The sequence below is a fragment of the Semicossyphus pulcher genome, unplaced genomic scaffold (genome assembly GCF_022749685.1).
Source record: "Semicossyphus pulcher isolate SPU_LCO1_2020_fin unplaced genomic scaffold, fSemPul1.0.p SCAF_10, whole genome shotgun sequence".
Lineage (NCBI taxonomy): Eukaryota > Metazoa > Chordata > Actinopteri > Labriformes > Labridae > Semicossyphus > Semicossyphus pulcher.
The window spans coordinates 5,280,795-5,297,040 of NW_027211604.1; the positions used below are offsets into that span (position 1 = coordinate 5,280,795).

The 16,246-nt window shown below is 41.1% G+C and overlaps 1 protein-coding gene across 1 annotated transcript; it reads left to right on the forward strand.

Annotated features, from left to right (window-relative positions):
- Positions 1-443: 443 nt before the first annotated feature.
- On the forward strand, positions 444-15,774 carry LOC138604089 (mitochondrial fission factor-like). The gene is made up of 9 exons (XM_069675933.1): positions 444-485; positions 2,253-2,442; positions 3,721-3,845; positions 5,095-5,201; positions 7,458-7,643; positions 11,591-11,674; positions 14,570-14,639; positions 15,199-15,364; positions 15,644-15,774. The coding sequence occupies exons 2-8, from the start codon at positions 2,253-2,255 to the stop codon at positions 15,328-15,330; spliced, it is 894 nt and encodes a 297-aa protein (XP_069532034.1). The 5' UTR covers positions 444-485; the 3' UTR covers positions 15,331-15,364; positions 15,644-15,774.
- Positions 15,775-16,246: the final 472 nt, after the last annotated feature.

Sequence of the window (16,246 nt, forward strand, 5' to 3'; positions counted from 1 at the left end):
ATCAAGATTAAGGTTTGATCACACTGGTTTGAATAGGACATTTATATTGGGAAAAGAAAATTCACACACATATATGTATATATATATATATATATACATATAATGTAACATTGGCTCAATCGAGAATGCGGAAAACATGCTAATGCACTGCGGAAAATATAATGAAGAAAGGGTACACCTACAACAAAGGGTGAGAGAGGCCGGACATGAATGGAATTTGGAAGGTATTCTGGGAACGGGTGGAGACGGGGTGTGGGAAACTCACCGAGGGAAAAAATATTTCTTAAAAATCACTAGGTTATTTAATAGAATATACTTTTGTTTTGTTTTTTAAATTAGAATGTTAATCTGAATCTGAATCCCGTTTTACATACTCCGGTACGGTAGGTGGCGGTATGCACCTTAAAATGGTATTGCAATCCGCCAAAAAACATAAAGAAGAAGAAGAAGCAGCAGAAGAAACAACTTTGTACTCTTTAATCAAGGTCTGTCATTATTTATAGAGTATATGTGCTTCAAAATTACGTTTAAACACATGACGTACTTGACGTCACGTGTCATACCCGGCTGCTGCTTCTTGATGTCAGTTGTAAAATTTGCCCTGTATTTAGCAAACGTTAGCAACCTGTTGCGAACTAACTAACGTTATCCTGCCGACTGGCCAACACCGGCTGCTGCGCAGTGTAAACAAAGCTGCATGTAACGGTTTATTACAGGTAATATAAACCTGTCACTAATGTCCGCGTGAGCATGTGGCTTAACCAACTGAACATTAATAAGAATCTCTGTAAGGTTAATGTCATAATTTTTAAACTAACTGAACATTAATAAGAATCTCTGTAAAGTTAATGTCATAATGTTTAAACTAACTGAACATTAATAAGAATCTCTGTAAAGGTAAGGTCATAATGTTTAAACTAACTGAACATTAATAACAATCTCTGTAAAGTTAATGTCATAATGTTTAAACTAACTGAACATTAATAAGAATTTTTAAAGTTAATGATAATGTTTAAACTATCTGAACATTAATAAGAATCTCTGTAAAGTAAATGTGATGTTTAAACGAACTAAACAATAGTCAAAAAAACTCTGTAAAGTTAATGTGATAATGTTTAAATAATGTTTAAACTAACTGAACAATAATAAGACTTTACGATTGTAACTTAGTTGTTATAGTAACTTGATGTTCTTCGGTATCACAGTTCCCAGATATTTAACTCTATCCTGATCCCATTTTCATAAGCACTAGTTTTTCCCTTCAGTGTGGACAGGGTCTCTGAGGACCAGCGCTTCACATTTATACCCTGATACTAAACTAGGTTCTGATCATTTGCTTTAGTGCTGGTATGATATGCTGGATATGAGCTGCCAGTGACGCGATACAGATCGCAAAAATGAAATGAGATAATGGTTCCCCTTGTCTCGTTTCCCCTTTTAACCTGAATCAGAAATGTCCCCGGCCTGTGCTCTGGAACCAAATTGAATACAGGTTTCTAGTGTAAATGGGCCATGACACCCTATCAAAGGCTTCAGCGTCTAAAGTGTGAATGAACGTTTATTCTGTGAGTAATCTATTATTTTCAGTGTTCTTCTTACATTATCACATCAATACCTATTCAGGATAAACCCTGTTTGGTCCTGATCTATAATGTACGGGACCATATTCGACAGTCCGTCTGTTAGGATGCTGCTTAAGAAGTTTTGGTCCATGTTCAATAAGGTTATTGGTCTGTAAGATCCGCAGTCAGTGAGGTCCTTGCCCTCTTTGTGTATAACTGTAATTATGGAGCTGCACCACTGGCACTGACTGTGACCCGGTGCCCAGATGAATGTTCTCTCTAAGATTGGCACCAATTCTTCACCAAACTCTTTATAAAATTCAGCTGTAAACCCGCCACTACCTCGACATTTACCATTTTTTAATTTCTTCATGGCTACCTAAATCTCATTTGATGATACTGGCAAAGTCAAGTTCCCGTTGTCTGTCTGCTGAAGTAGTTTGATCCAGATGCATATTCTTGAACTCCATTATGAGGGAGCAGGTTTTACATTTGTATTCCTGATTTGGTTTTGTCGTGACACTTTCCTGGTCCCCACAAACACCTTGGTGTGTCTTAAGCAGTCTATACAACCAGCACAAACTTAATATTAACTTCCAAAAGAGAAAAGCATACTTGTGTTAATGTTAGTTAACAGTTGCATGTGTTACCTGTGCAGGTGCATCAGACTCTCACTTTGTCCCTTTGTAGATGTCTCAGGTCCCATATGAGGACCCGGCCCTCTTGGAGGCCATCAACAAACACATGCGAGTCCCGGAGCGGCTGAGCGTCGGCCCGGGGCAGCAGTGGAGGAGGGAGGAGGGAGAGGAGGCCATGAGGAGGTCAGAGGAGTTTCCACCTGCTATAACCATGCAGGTCCCTGATAGGCTGACATACACAGGTAGGGGATACAGAGTGTTTTTAAACAGGTGTGCAGAGAAAGATGAGATAATCCTTTATTGATCGCCAGGGGGGAAATTCGGGAAAGGGGGAAGTATGGAGAGTGTATGAGCGTCCATGTTTGTTAAAATCCTCATTTAAGTTTGGAAAATTGTCCATATTATTGACCTTAAAACTGGCTTTTCAAGGATATCATTAAGTCCTATAGGAACATGTTGCAGGTTAGGAGATTAATGGGGAGTAAATATACGCTGGGATTGTTTTCTAACTTTAATAATAATAATAATAATAATAATTCTGAAAGGCTTTACTGGCACAAAATCCGAGCTCAATCAACACCTGCAGGGCAGGGACAGCGCCACGTTTCTGTCCCACACATGCTGCAGCTGAGGGGAGAGCTCTTTACCTTTGCGGTGCTATCATCGCCTACACATCAGCACCAAATAAAAAGTCCCTCAAAAACCAGTTGGAACTGGAGCAGAAAATTAAGGAGCTAGAGGGAGAATTTAAAAGCTCTCCATCTAAGTCCATTGGGGAAAAGTTAGATGCTACGTGTTCTGTTTCAAACCAACGGCCTTCTTCTATAGTCTTCTATATTTTTTGCAAAACATCGGCTTTACGAATCAACCGGCTGCTGGCTCGTACGACCAAAGGGCGTAGGGGTTCGGCCTCAGTATCGCTGCTCCGAGTTAAAACGACCAACTCTCTCAGATGACCAAAAGGAGGACCTGTGCAAACCTTTTACAGAGAAGGAGGTCCTGGAAACTATAAGGGTTCTTAAAGGAGGAGAGGCAGCTGGGCCTGATGGGTACTGCCCAGGATTCTATAAGGATAGGCCCTCTTAGTGATGTGTATAGAGGCTCTTTTGTGAATGGTTGCCTTCCCACAACTCTCAATTTAGCTAATATTTCCCTCATTTTGAAGAAGGGCAAACCTCCTGATTTAAGCCCTCTCCTCTTTGCGGTCGCTCTTGAGCCACTGGCAGAAGCCATTAGATGTCATGAGGATGTGAGGGGTGTAGCCGTTGGGGGGTACCATTCACATTGCCATATATGCTGATGACATCCTTTTATTTATTACCTCTGCCTAAAGTGAGATGCTCCCAATCTACATGCCGAAAAATATGAGTGTGAAAAGATGACTGTGACATGTATAGTAAAGCGCCTTGAGTGGTTGGAACTCTTGAAAGACAAGTACATTTACCATTTGTTTAAAAGTGTGTGCACTAAGTCTTATGAAGTCTTTTTTATTAATCTTTATTTTACTGTTTGACCCTCAGAAGCCCCTGATATGAGCCCCACTCCTCTGTTCAGCACGTCTAAAATGACCATCTGTGGGCCCCTGAGTCTGGAGCCCTGCTGGGAGAGTCCATCCGGAGAGGTCTTCATAAGAGAGGCGCTGCAGGTAGGTTGTTATGTTTCATTCTGTCACATCACCTGCCCCATCAGTTCACACACTCACACACAATTAAAGATAAATGCGTTTCAGGGACCTACCAGTACTGGCTAACTGAAATTAGCACCCTAGTCTGCATGATGTTATCTTAACATGACATGACATGACAGTATAGTGTAATAGAGGAAATGTCTTCAGGTTTCTGTCAGCAGCTAAATGTATAATTAATAAAACTGTTACGAAGGTTATATCAGTATCTGATCGTTGTCAAATAAACAGTTCAGTGTTTTTAACCTGACTCTCAACAGAGCCGTCATTCTGCTGTGTGCTTAGGGATGGTTAAGATTTTAACGGTATTGCTCCTCTTATCGATACTGCTTAACGATCCGGTACTTTAACAGTCTTCTTATTGATTCTTTTTTATTATTTTTTAAGAGAAAAAAACAAAACAAATTAAGATTTAAGCTTTATTTTCTGAAATGTAAAATAAACTATTCTTCACAGCAAAAGAAACAGCAATGTTTAGAACAGATCACTTTTACAGACTCCAATGTTGTGATGATGGAAATATAAAACTAATTTGGCTGTCTAGAAGTGGGCGGGGCTTATCAGTTAACCGGGTTCCTCACGTGTACTAAGTTTGCTGCGTAACAGCGTCCAGTGAGAAGCTTGGCTCATGTTTCTGCCTGTATATGAGGCACTTCAGACAGCTGTTTGGACACATCGCTCTTGCTTCCGCCCTTACAAGCAAAAGTGTTGTTGCACTTGTGGCAACGAGCATTGTCAGCATCGACTCTCTCTTCGCCATCGTAACGAGTGGGATCTCTTGCGTGTGCGCGCTGGAGCGTGTGAGAGAGAGCTGCATCTGCCCCTCACACACAGGTCCACGAGAGAAATCTCTCTTCTGGATTGGAAATATGCATCAGTCTTATTGCAAATTAGAAACGGTTGCCGAGATTAAATGTGCAAGATAACGTTTTTGTAGCAATAATAAACAGGACATTTTTTCTTTATTTCTCCAGTACCAAAAGCATAGCCGATAATGTCGGAAGTTTATTAATACTGTGATATTTCATAATTCAGCCCCGGGCCAGTTTAATACCGGGTTTCGGCACCCATCCCTATGTGTATTACATGTTTGATTTTCCGTCTCTTCAAACAATTCTACAGAGAAAGTGTTGTTTCTTACAGATTTATGACAGCTGTAAATTAATGTATTCTTTGTTGTACGATCATAATTTCTCCTGCTGTGTTACAGAGTCCCATTCGGAGGTCTTACAGCGATCAGAGTTTTGGAAGGACACCGCCCGGCACTCCGACACAGCTCAAACAGACTCTGACTCTGCCCAGACACTCCTCCAGCCTGTGAGTACAGAGACATCATCCATGTTTAAATTAGCACGGTGAAGCATGTAGAGGTATGCAAACTGCAGGGGATCGAGTTTGTGTTTGACCTCAAGCCTCAGTAGGCGTAGAAGTGAAGGGCAACCGTTCTGTAGGACATTTTATTTTTGGTACCGGTACAATACAGGATGTTTTCCACAGAGCCGGCACCCGCCCCAGCTGTAGAATCAGGTTGAAGATCCTGTGGAGAGGTTGACACAGTTGGGCAGCACAGTCTTTAAGCAGCCTTGGACACACACCATCTGGGCCAGCTGCCTTCCCAGAGCAAAGTCTCGCAAGCTCCAACATCACACCTGTCTCTGTGACAGACAAGGGTGGAGGCACAGGTGTGAGAAGGGGAGTAGCTGCAGCAGTGGAGATGTACACATGTGTAGGAGAAGGAGGAGCTATGGTGGAGAAACACACTTGTGGAGGAGAAGAAGGAGCTGCGGTGGCGATACCCACATGTTGAGGAGAAGGAGGAGAAGCAGTGGGAGTGGGTGTAGCTGCAGTGTCAAACCTGTTGAAGAACTGGTTGAGTTCATCAGCCCAAAGAAACCAGCGGTGTCTGAAGTGAGGTTCGGAGGACCAAGGCTGGAGAAGTAACACATTCCACATTAAAAGCTTCCAGTAGCTGCGGGCAGCATTTTGAGTGAATTAAACAATTATTTCTCCAGTCTGCAGCTCGCTAACGTTAACAAGTGAAGATGAAAAGGCAGCAAAGCGTCCTTTCATTTAGTGGAGCAGCTTAATGGGGGAAAGTTTCCAATGATGTAGTTACATAATCAGTTATTGAAGCAACAAACTCACAACGCTTGCTACGTCACAATTCCCCACCAACATTATGCATTCTCTCACTAAAACACTGTAACCTATGTAATTTTACAGACAGTAAACATTAACATTGTATATGTTATTAAGAGTGGCCAATTAAATACTGTATATTAAGCTTTGAAAGGGAGGAATTTAAGTCTTACTGTTTTCTCTCTGTTGAACATGCACCACTGCGTCACAGCACCCGTTGTCGTCTGCCTGTAGAAGTGGGAGCACTAACATCCACAGCAGCCACACTGATGAGGCTGCCTGTGTATACAGACATGTTTTGTTTAATCGGCCTCGTGAGCGCAGACATCGATTATGTTATATTAACGCGCATGTGTCCTGGGCCACATTAAGCACCGCCCACTCTCCCTGTATCCACGGCAACAATCACGTGAGATCACTCGCCTCTCGCTGAGTCTCTTAAAACTCTTTTATTAAAAAGAGTGTGCACGTAAACACGGACAGATCGTGTCTGTATTTATTCATTGAGAGGAAGAATTAGATTGTTTTAATACGGGACGATCCCGAACTGACGAGGGAGAGAGACGGTAAGAGCTGTGACCCACATGCAGTTTATCAAAGTAATAATGCAGCGCAGTGAGAAGGAGCAGGTAGTGTAACTGATCTGTGTGTTTCTCATGCTCTGTGCCTGGCTCAATATTGTTCAATCTGTCCGTGTTTCAGTGCACGCACAACCACTTTAAAGTATAAACTAAGTCTCCACATGCTGTGAAAGACAGGAGTGGTAGTTTTAACCCTCGAGCAGTTAATCATAGTTTATAATAACGCTGTTCGGGGGAGGAGACTGGTGCTTCATAACGTGAATCTGTGTGTGAATCACGTAGATCTGTGACTATGTGTCTGTCACTGTTAACAGAGACTCCAGTCTGCTGTGTAGTTCATATATTTCACTGATAAATACAGAGCTGTAGGGGAGCATCAGGCTTCATGATCGCACAAAGTTTCATATCACATCATCACTTCAGTCCGTACTCACCCCCTCCCTCCCTCCCTCCTTCCCTCCCTCTGTGCTTGTGTGCAGCAGCTCTCCCCCTCTCTGCGCTGTGAGTCTGCACCACAGTGTTTTTACATTATATGATGTTTTTAAAGTCTTGGTGAAAAGTGAGATCCGATCACAAGACGTCACTGAAGACGCATTTGAGCAGACAGCTGTGCTTATATCTGACCTCTTGTGATCACAAAAACCACATGTTGATACTGAACGGGGGGTCTAAATGAAGTTTATATTTTTGTAATAGTAATGTGAAGCTTTTGTCTCCCTGTCCCTCACCTCTTTTCTTCTTTCACTCTCTCTCCCTCTCCTCCTCTTTACCCCTCCTTTTCCTGCCCTTCTCTCTTTATCTCCTTCCTCTTGTTGTGTTTCTCCTCTCCCTCCTCTCCACCTCCCGGCTGCAGTCGAGGTTCGAGCCGTCCTCTCCCGCAGAGGTCTTCTCCCTTCGCCCGCACCAGTGACCCTAAGGCTACGCCCCTCCCATCCAGCCCCCTCAGCCTCCTGTCTCCTCAGTCCTTCCTGCAGACAGCCAAGCAGCTGGGTCTGCAGGCCTCACAGCGCCTCCTGCAGGCAGTCAGCCAGAAATACAGGTCTGAGCTATGTTTCCTTCAGCCGCTCACTGCATACAAAATGTACAGAAGTTAACCTTTAGAAACTCTTAACAATAAAACTTTATATATTTCAGTACTCTTTAAATTAAGTAACTTAACCGACATCATTACAGCAGTGTTTGATGGGAAATGTAGTTCTTTACTGAATCGTCTCTTTTGATAACGGCAAACTACATTACACTACACATTTTAACACGGAATTAGGTGTACACTACACAAAACGTGCTGCAGGTGAAAAAATGTGTAGATTACCGTTAGATTTGATGACCTGCCTGTTTTATTTTGCTGCCTTTATGAAGCACTTTGTAGCTTTTATTTTGGAAAGTGCTCTATAAATTAAGGATATTATTATTACAGCACACTTATTGTGCACTACAGAAGGTAGTTTTAAAGCACTTAAATAATAGGGAAGTTCAACTCTAGGCCTACTTGATTAAATTATGAATTCAGAAAGTTTGCTTCAAATAGTGAGCTGTATTTTTTAGTAACCACAATTTCCAGATACGTGAATTTCTGCAGTATTATTTTAAAGGGAAGTAATTTAAGTCATACTCATGAGTTTGATAGGAATCAATTCGCTCTTTCCCCAATTGACCCTGTATCCAGAAAAGGTGCAGAACAAATTACTAACAGTTAGAATTGCTGGGACAGTTATTCACGGTTGGGACACATACAGCGGAATATCATCCGCATACAAAGATATCTTATTAGAGGTATACTAGGTATATGTCCATATCTCCGTCCATGTATATCGGGATGACATCGAATAGCCTCTGCTAGTGGCTCCAGAGCTAGAGCAAACAGTAAAGGGCTGAGTACACACCCCTGTTTAGTGCCTCTGTGAAGCTTAAATTGGGCGTCCTATTTCTAAGTATCCTTGAAGTAGGATTGCTGTACAGTAACTTGATCCAAGCAATAAACTCACCCATCTGAAATTTTCAGAAAAGACTGAAAATTTGGAGTGATATATTTGGCTTATCCATCTATACCTTAGCTTATTGCGAGCTTCATTTTTCAAATGGATTTCTTGTAAGAAAATCACATCTGCATGCACAGCCTTTAAATCAGATAGCACCTTGCCCCTCTTTACTGGTTCATTAACCCCGTTCACATTCCATTTACAAAACAACACTTCTTCTCCCCCTTCCCCTTTGTCAGTGCTATCCTGCATTGAGATGATAGAATGTTGCAGTTTGTTTTGGCTTCCTCCCGCTCTCTACTGAATCTCTGCAGGCCTTGGTTAAGCAGTCCTCCCCCCCAAGCCAAACCCCATCCAAACACTATCAAGGAGACGTAACAAAGCATCCTCCTAACCTGAACTAACCAAACCTGCGGGGGAAACGTCCCCTCACATACTCCTAACAAAACAATAAAATACACATAATGTTCTATGTACAAGTTCTTGATTTCTAACTCTTTTGCATTTAAATCAGTAGCTCTACCATGAGAGCTAAAACCAGAACAGAAAACAAAGCCAGAATTACAGTTCAGACATATATTGCAGAAAAGGCAAATAGAACAGAACTATCCTGATGTTCAACAGACTGCAAATAGTAACAAATATATGAAACCTGCTACAATTTGGTTTCACAGCCTTCGCTTTTTAAGAGCCAACCACAGGCCTTCCTGACATTCCCTCCAACAGCAGACTTAAGTAATAAACACTTTCTGGGAAACATAGTGCAAAACAAGAATGTAAACAAAGCCCATTACCTGTATAAGCAGTCCAGCCATTTTATCAAAATGAGAACAAAGGGCAAACTAACACTAGTGAGTATCTGACGGTGTTACTGGAAAATAAAACGTATATTCCCCTGTAAGGCTGTAAGGGTTAGGCTTTGTCCCTCAGTGCCGCCTCGCCATTTTAAGTGTGTATGTGCGCTGCGTGTGTTTGTATGAGTCTGTGGCGTGCACGCCCTGCGTGTGCGTGTACTTATATCAATTGAGCATTTCTTATTAGTATATCTGGTTAATTAAACATGGGCACTATTGTGTTCCCCTTATTTCCAAAACTCCCAAATCTAATATTCACATTTCTTAACAAATGCCAAAGAGTGGAATCTTACATTGGAACCATTTCCATCTGTTGCCGTAACAGTTTCTTTCAGCGATCCTCTCATCAATCTTGTTGCATATTTCTGATTTCACCCAGGACAGCTCAGCGTGCAAAGTTGCATTTAAACACTGAAGTAGGTCTACACTACACATTCAAACACTGAAGCAGGTCTACACTACACATGCAAACACTGAAGTAGGTCTACATTACACATTCAAACACTGAAGTAGGTCTACACAACACATTCAAACACTGAAGTAGGTCTACACTTCACATGCAAACACTGAAGTAGGTCTACATTACACATTCAAACACTGATGTAGGTCTACACTAACATTCAAACACTGAAGTAGGTCTACACTTTCAAACACTGAAGTAGGTCTACACTAACATTCAAACACTGAAGTAGGTCTACACTACACATTCAAACACCGAAGTAGGTCTACACTACACAGTCAAACACTGAAGTAGGTCTACACTACACAGTCAAACACTCAAGTAGGTCTACACTACACAGTCAAACACTGACGTAGGTCTACACTACACAGTCAAACACTGACGTAGGTCTACACTACACTGTCAAACATTGACGTAGGTCTACACTACACATTCAAACACTGAAGTAGGTCTACACTACATAGTCAAACACTGAAGTAGGTCTACACTACACAGTCAAACACTGCAGTAGGTCTACACTACACATTCAAACACTGCAGCAGGTCTACACAACACATTCAAACACTGAAGTAGGTCTACACTACACAGTCAAACATTGACGTAGGTCTACACTACACAGTCAAACACTGAAGTAGGTCTACACAACACAGTCAAACACTGACGTAGGTCTACACTACACAGTCAAACATTGACGTAGGTCTACACTACACATTCAAACACTCAAGTAGGTCTACACTACACAGTCAAACATTGACGTAGGTCTACACTACACATTCAAACACTGAAGTAGGTCTACACAACACAGTCAAACACTGAAGTAGGTCTACACTACACAGTCAAACACTGCAGTAGGTCTACACTACACAGTCAAACACTGACGTAGGTCTACACTAGGCAGTCAAACATTGACGTAGGTCTACACAACACATTCAAACACTGAAGTAGGTCTACACAACACAGTCAAACACTGAAGTAGGTCTACACTACACAGTCAAACACTGCAGTAGGTCTACACTACACGGTCAAACACTGACGTAGGTCTACACTACACTGTCAAACACTGAAGTAGGTCTACACTAGGCAGTCAAACACTGCAGTAGGTCTACACTACACAGTCAAACACTGAAGTAGGTCTACACAACACAGTCAAACACTGAAGTAGGTCTACACTAGGCAGTCAAACACTGACGTAGGTCTACACTACACATTCAAACACTGACGTTGGTCTACACTCACGTTCAAACTTAGAAGTTAAACTGTGGTTCCTACGTAAAAGAATGTCCGTGTTTTCTTTTATGACTCTTTCTGTGTCACGTTTCCTATTTAATGCAGTAATCAAGTCCTGCGTTTGAAGCTTTTATCCTGCAGCACACTTACTTCCATTAACTTGTCTACTTTTTCTGCCGTTAATGAACTAACCAGCTACTGAAAACTTGGTGCACCTATTGTGCCTGTAACGTGCCCCGTGTTGTTCATTGTGTCAGTAGATGTTTTGAAGGGCTGAATTCTTTTTTTTATTAACATACTTCAGCACTTGTGCAGCTTTACTCACTGCTACCCGCTGTTCATAGCTTCTTTGCCTGCTTTGCTCTCGGTTCAACACCACCCCTCTCCACTAAAATCTGTGCACTGTCCAAGCTGTAAGGTAGTTGTAATGCAGACTGCAGTTTCTCTTTGTCTTATTGGAGGAAAGATTTAGCAACCAAGAGAAGCCGCCATCAGCAAGAATTATGGCCGAGGTTCCTGCTGCACCACAGATGGAGCTCAGCAAGAGAAGGTGAATAAAGATGAACTGTGTGTATGTGTCAAAAATACACAAAAAGTTGGGTTGTACTGCCCATACTGTGAGGCATTTAATGTTATCTTATTTCACTCTTGACAGAAGTGTTGACCTTACTGTCAAAGAAAACAGTCAGTCCATTATATTACATTGTTACATGACGCGTCTCCATCTGCTCCAATTTACGAAAGTAATGCCAAAATAGCCCCAGTGATCGGCGCTGCCATCTTGCGATGGTGACGTCATATGGAGCCAGAGTCTGCGCAGTAGAGATCAGCACTTCACTTACCGAAAAAACAGCTGCAGGATTCGTTCATTACAATCGTTCACCAGGTCGTTCAGTGACATTTCCGGTTTACCCATAACTCACTCACTCCTTCATCACTCTCACTCGTTCATGAACAATGACGGCTCCCATTGCATTCACCGGTCAATCAGTCTGGTTTTCTAAAAGGAAGAAGGGAGGGATTGGGAAGCGGTGAGCGGAGCAGAGTGAACGAAAGGAACGAATTTAATGTATGGAAGTGAACGGATCATTCCGTTCACTGAAAAGATTTGTTCCTTTTGAACGAATCGTTCAGGACCGAAACATCTCTATTTTCTACACTTTTCTACTCCTCTACCTTCAGTTTCAGTGTGGTTGATTGTGTTCTCTGTAACTGTGAGCTGTACTCATCCTGTATTCAGTACAATCAGATTTGTCTGTTTGATCCAGAGCTTCCAGTTTTCGATCCTCTTTTTTAACTTAAGCTCCACATCAGACTCCTATTTGCCCACGAGTCTCATGTTTAACCTTTAAGACTGTAAGAGAGTTTTTAGACATTAAACCGAATTGACAGGATTAAAGATTTTAGTCAGCTTGTGAGCTACAGTTAGCGTTAGCTCTGATGCAGATGAGCTTTGGAGAGACACTGAAATGTAACCTGAATCTGGTTTCAGAGATTCATAGATTTAAAAGGTTTTAGTCCGCATGTCTGTGTGTTTCAGACAGGTAGTAAAAACATCAATGATGAACTCACGAAGGATCATTTTCAGGCTCAGTTTGTAAAGTTTACAGTCTGACATAATGGACTCTTAAATATAATTTAGAGACTCAGTTTGTAAACTTTACAGCCTTATGTGATGAGCTCTGACAGATAATTTTCAGACTCAGTTTGTAAACTTTACAGCCTGACATGATGAACTCTGAAGGATCATTTTCAGACTCAGTTTGTAAAGTTTACAGCTTGACATGATGAACTCTGAAGGATAATTTTCAGACTCAGTTTGTAAAGTTTACAGATTGACATGATGAACTCTGAAGGATCATTTTCAGGATCAGTTTGTAAAGTTTACAGCTTGACATGATGAACTCTGAATGATCATTTTCAGACTCAGTTTGTAAAGTTTACAGCTTGACATGATGAACTCTTGAGGATCATTTAGAGACTCAGTTTGTAAACTTTACAGCCTTATGTGATGAGCTCTGACAGATCATTTTCAGACTCAGTTTGTAAACTTTACAGCCTTATGTGATGAGCTCTGACAGATCATTTTCAGACTCAGTTTGTAAACTTTACAGCCTGACATGATGAACTCTGAAGGATCATTTTCAGACTCAGTTTGTAAAGTTTACAGCTTGACATGATGAACTCTGAAGGATAATTTTCAGACTCAGTTTGTAAAGTTTACAGATTGACATGATGAACTCTGAAGGATCATTTTCAGGATCAGTTTGTAAAGTTTACAGCTTGACATGATGAACTCTGAATGATCATTTTCAGACTCAGTTTGTAAAGTTTACAGCTTGACATGATGAACTCTTGAGGATCATTTAGAGACTCAGTTTGTAAACTTTACAGCCTTATGTGATGAGCTCTGACAGATCATTTTCAGACTCAGTTTGTAAACTTTACAGCCTTATGTGATGAGCTCTGACAGATCATTTTCAGACTCAGTTTGTAAACTTTACAGCCTGACATGATGAACTCTGAAGGATCATTTTCAGACTCAGTTTGTAAAGTTTATAGCTTGACATGATGAACTCTGAAGGATAATTTTCAGACTCAGTTTGTAAAGTTTACAGCTTGACATGATGAACTCTGAAGGATCATTTTCAGGATCAGTTTGTAAAGTTTACAGCTTGACATGATGAACTCTGAATGATCATTTTCAGACTCAGTTTGTAAAGTTTACAGCTTGACATGATGAACTCTTGAGGATCATTTAGAGACTCAGTTTGTAAACTTTACAGCCTTATGTGATGAGCTCTGACAGATCATTTTCAGACTCAGTTTGTAAACTTTACAGCCTTATGTGATGAGCTCTGACAGATCATTTTCAGACTCAGTTTGTAAACTTTACAGCCTGACATGATGAACTCTGAAGGATCATTTTCAGACTCAGTTTGTAAAGTTTACAGCTTACATGATGAACTCTAAAGGATCATTTTCAGACACAGTTTGTAAAGTTTACAGCTTGACATGATGAACTCTTCAGGATCATTTAGAGACTCAGTTTGTAAACTTTACAGCCTTATGTGATGAGCTCTGACAGATCATTTTCAGACTCAGTTTGCAAACTTTACAGCCTGACATGATAAACTCTGAAGGATCATGTTCAGGCTCAGTTTGTAAAGTTTCCAGGCTGGAACGATGAACTCTGATAGATAATTTTCAGGCTCAGTTTGTAAAGTTTACAGTCTCACATGATGTGTTTCCTGCAGCTCTTAGAAAAGTAATGCAGCAAAAACTAGTGTTGACTGAGGGTCTTCAATTTCATGAATCATTGATTTTTAGAGTGAGGATGGTTTGTGTTATTTAATGTCCAGTCTTGTTCAATGTTAAGTACTCTTTGGAGATGATAGCAGAGTTTGTATAAATGTTGAGAAACTTTGGTGTCATTTGTGTTCAGGATGATGGAGAGCTGGAGCACCGAGGAAGATGGAGGAGCCGCAGTCGAGTTCATTATCCTCAGGAGACAGGTAGACAGTCCGTCTCTCTTTCTCACTCTCCTGCTCTGTTCACTGTCACTTTATTTAGTCTAACTGTGTACTTGTCTCTGGTTCTACCTGTCTGTATAACTGCCCACCTGTCTGCCTGTGTTTCTTACTGTCTGCGGTTCTGTCTGTGACAGAACCACATACAGATGAAAAGGAAAAGACAGATTAACGTCAACACTCATTTACCTTAATAAGACTTTAAAAACATCATATAAAACAAAAACACTGTGATGCAGAATGCAGCAGAGAGAGCTGCAGCACACGAGCACAGAGGGAGGAAGTGTGTTTTTGGGAGGGTGGGGGTACTTGTGGTGCTCCCGGGGAGGGTGGGGGTAGTGTTGCTGGTTTCTAGGTTCTCTGTTCAGAGCTGTGTCTTTAATGCTTATGGCAGAAAGTTTGATGCCTCTGTCATCCTCTGTGGATGTGATCATACAGGTGCTGTCACGTTAGGGAGACTAGTACAGCTCCTGAAGATCTCTCAGTTAATGGTGTTAATGTGTCTCTCTCTCTCTCTGCCTGTCTCTCCCTCTCTGTCTGTCAGGTGCTGAAGATGAGTCGTCGGCTGGCAGCTCTCGAGCGCCACAGCTCTGATCGGAGAAACACTGAGGTGGTTTTGTTTTCGCTTCTGATGTCGGCGTGTGTGCTGAACGTGTGGCTGTGGATCCGCAGATAACTGATGCTGTGATCACATCTGTTTCCACATACAGGTGAATATTTGACTGACTGAATGTCACATGACGTGCCCATCATACACAGCACCTGAGTATTTTTGTAGCACAGTTTAATGATGATGTCCCTCAGTGACAGAATGTTAAGACAGTTAAAAACTGTGTCTATAAAGATTTTTTAGATGTGAATCATAGTTTTAATTATTTCTTGAAACGGTGTTAACAAATGATTAAAGGTTGATTCCACTGTTTTAATATTGAACGGGTGAAAAGGATGCAGAACCTGTGTTTGATGGTTGGTTCATCTCATGTCCGCAGGTCAAGAAGCTGTGGCAGAGTTTGACTTTCCTTCAAGCTGTGTCATTATACATCTGTAACTCATAAAGTAGAGTTTAAATATGTGTTATTGTTAATGTATATTTATAGAATAAAGTAGAGTTTATATTGAATAGCTTTGTGTTGTGGTTTCTGTTAATCACGGATAAAGAGACAGACAGATATACCCGACAGTCTGAACATCGACAGTTAAATCACAGGACGTCGGAGGTTATAGCCCAGCTGCTGTAGTCTGAAGCACACAGACACACATGGTTTTATATTTAGGGTAATGTGGTGACCGATTAGACTGGATCCATGTTGACACCAGAAACAACCTGAAAGTCTGAACATGAATTTATTTAACAGAAGAATAACAGGATACTAACTGAACTCTATGGAACATTTAGAGACAGACAGAAAATTACATGACTTCATACCAGAATATAAGAAACTGTATGAGATGAATGTTGTAAAGGAACAGGTGATTATTCAGAAGATGGTGATTGTACAGCAATGGTAAAATAACATACAAATAATACAAATACATTTTTTTCAGCTGGTAAACAATTAAAACCGCTTCAATCGTTTATTTTCAGCTTCCGA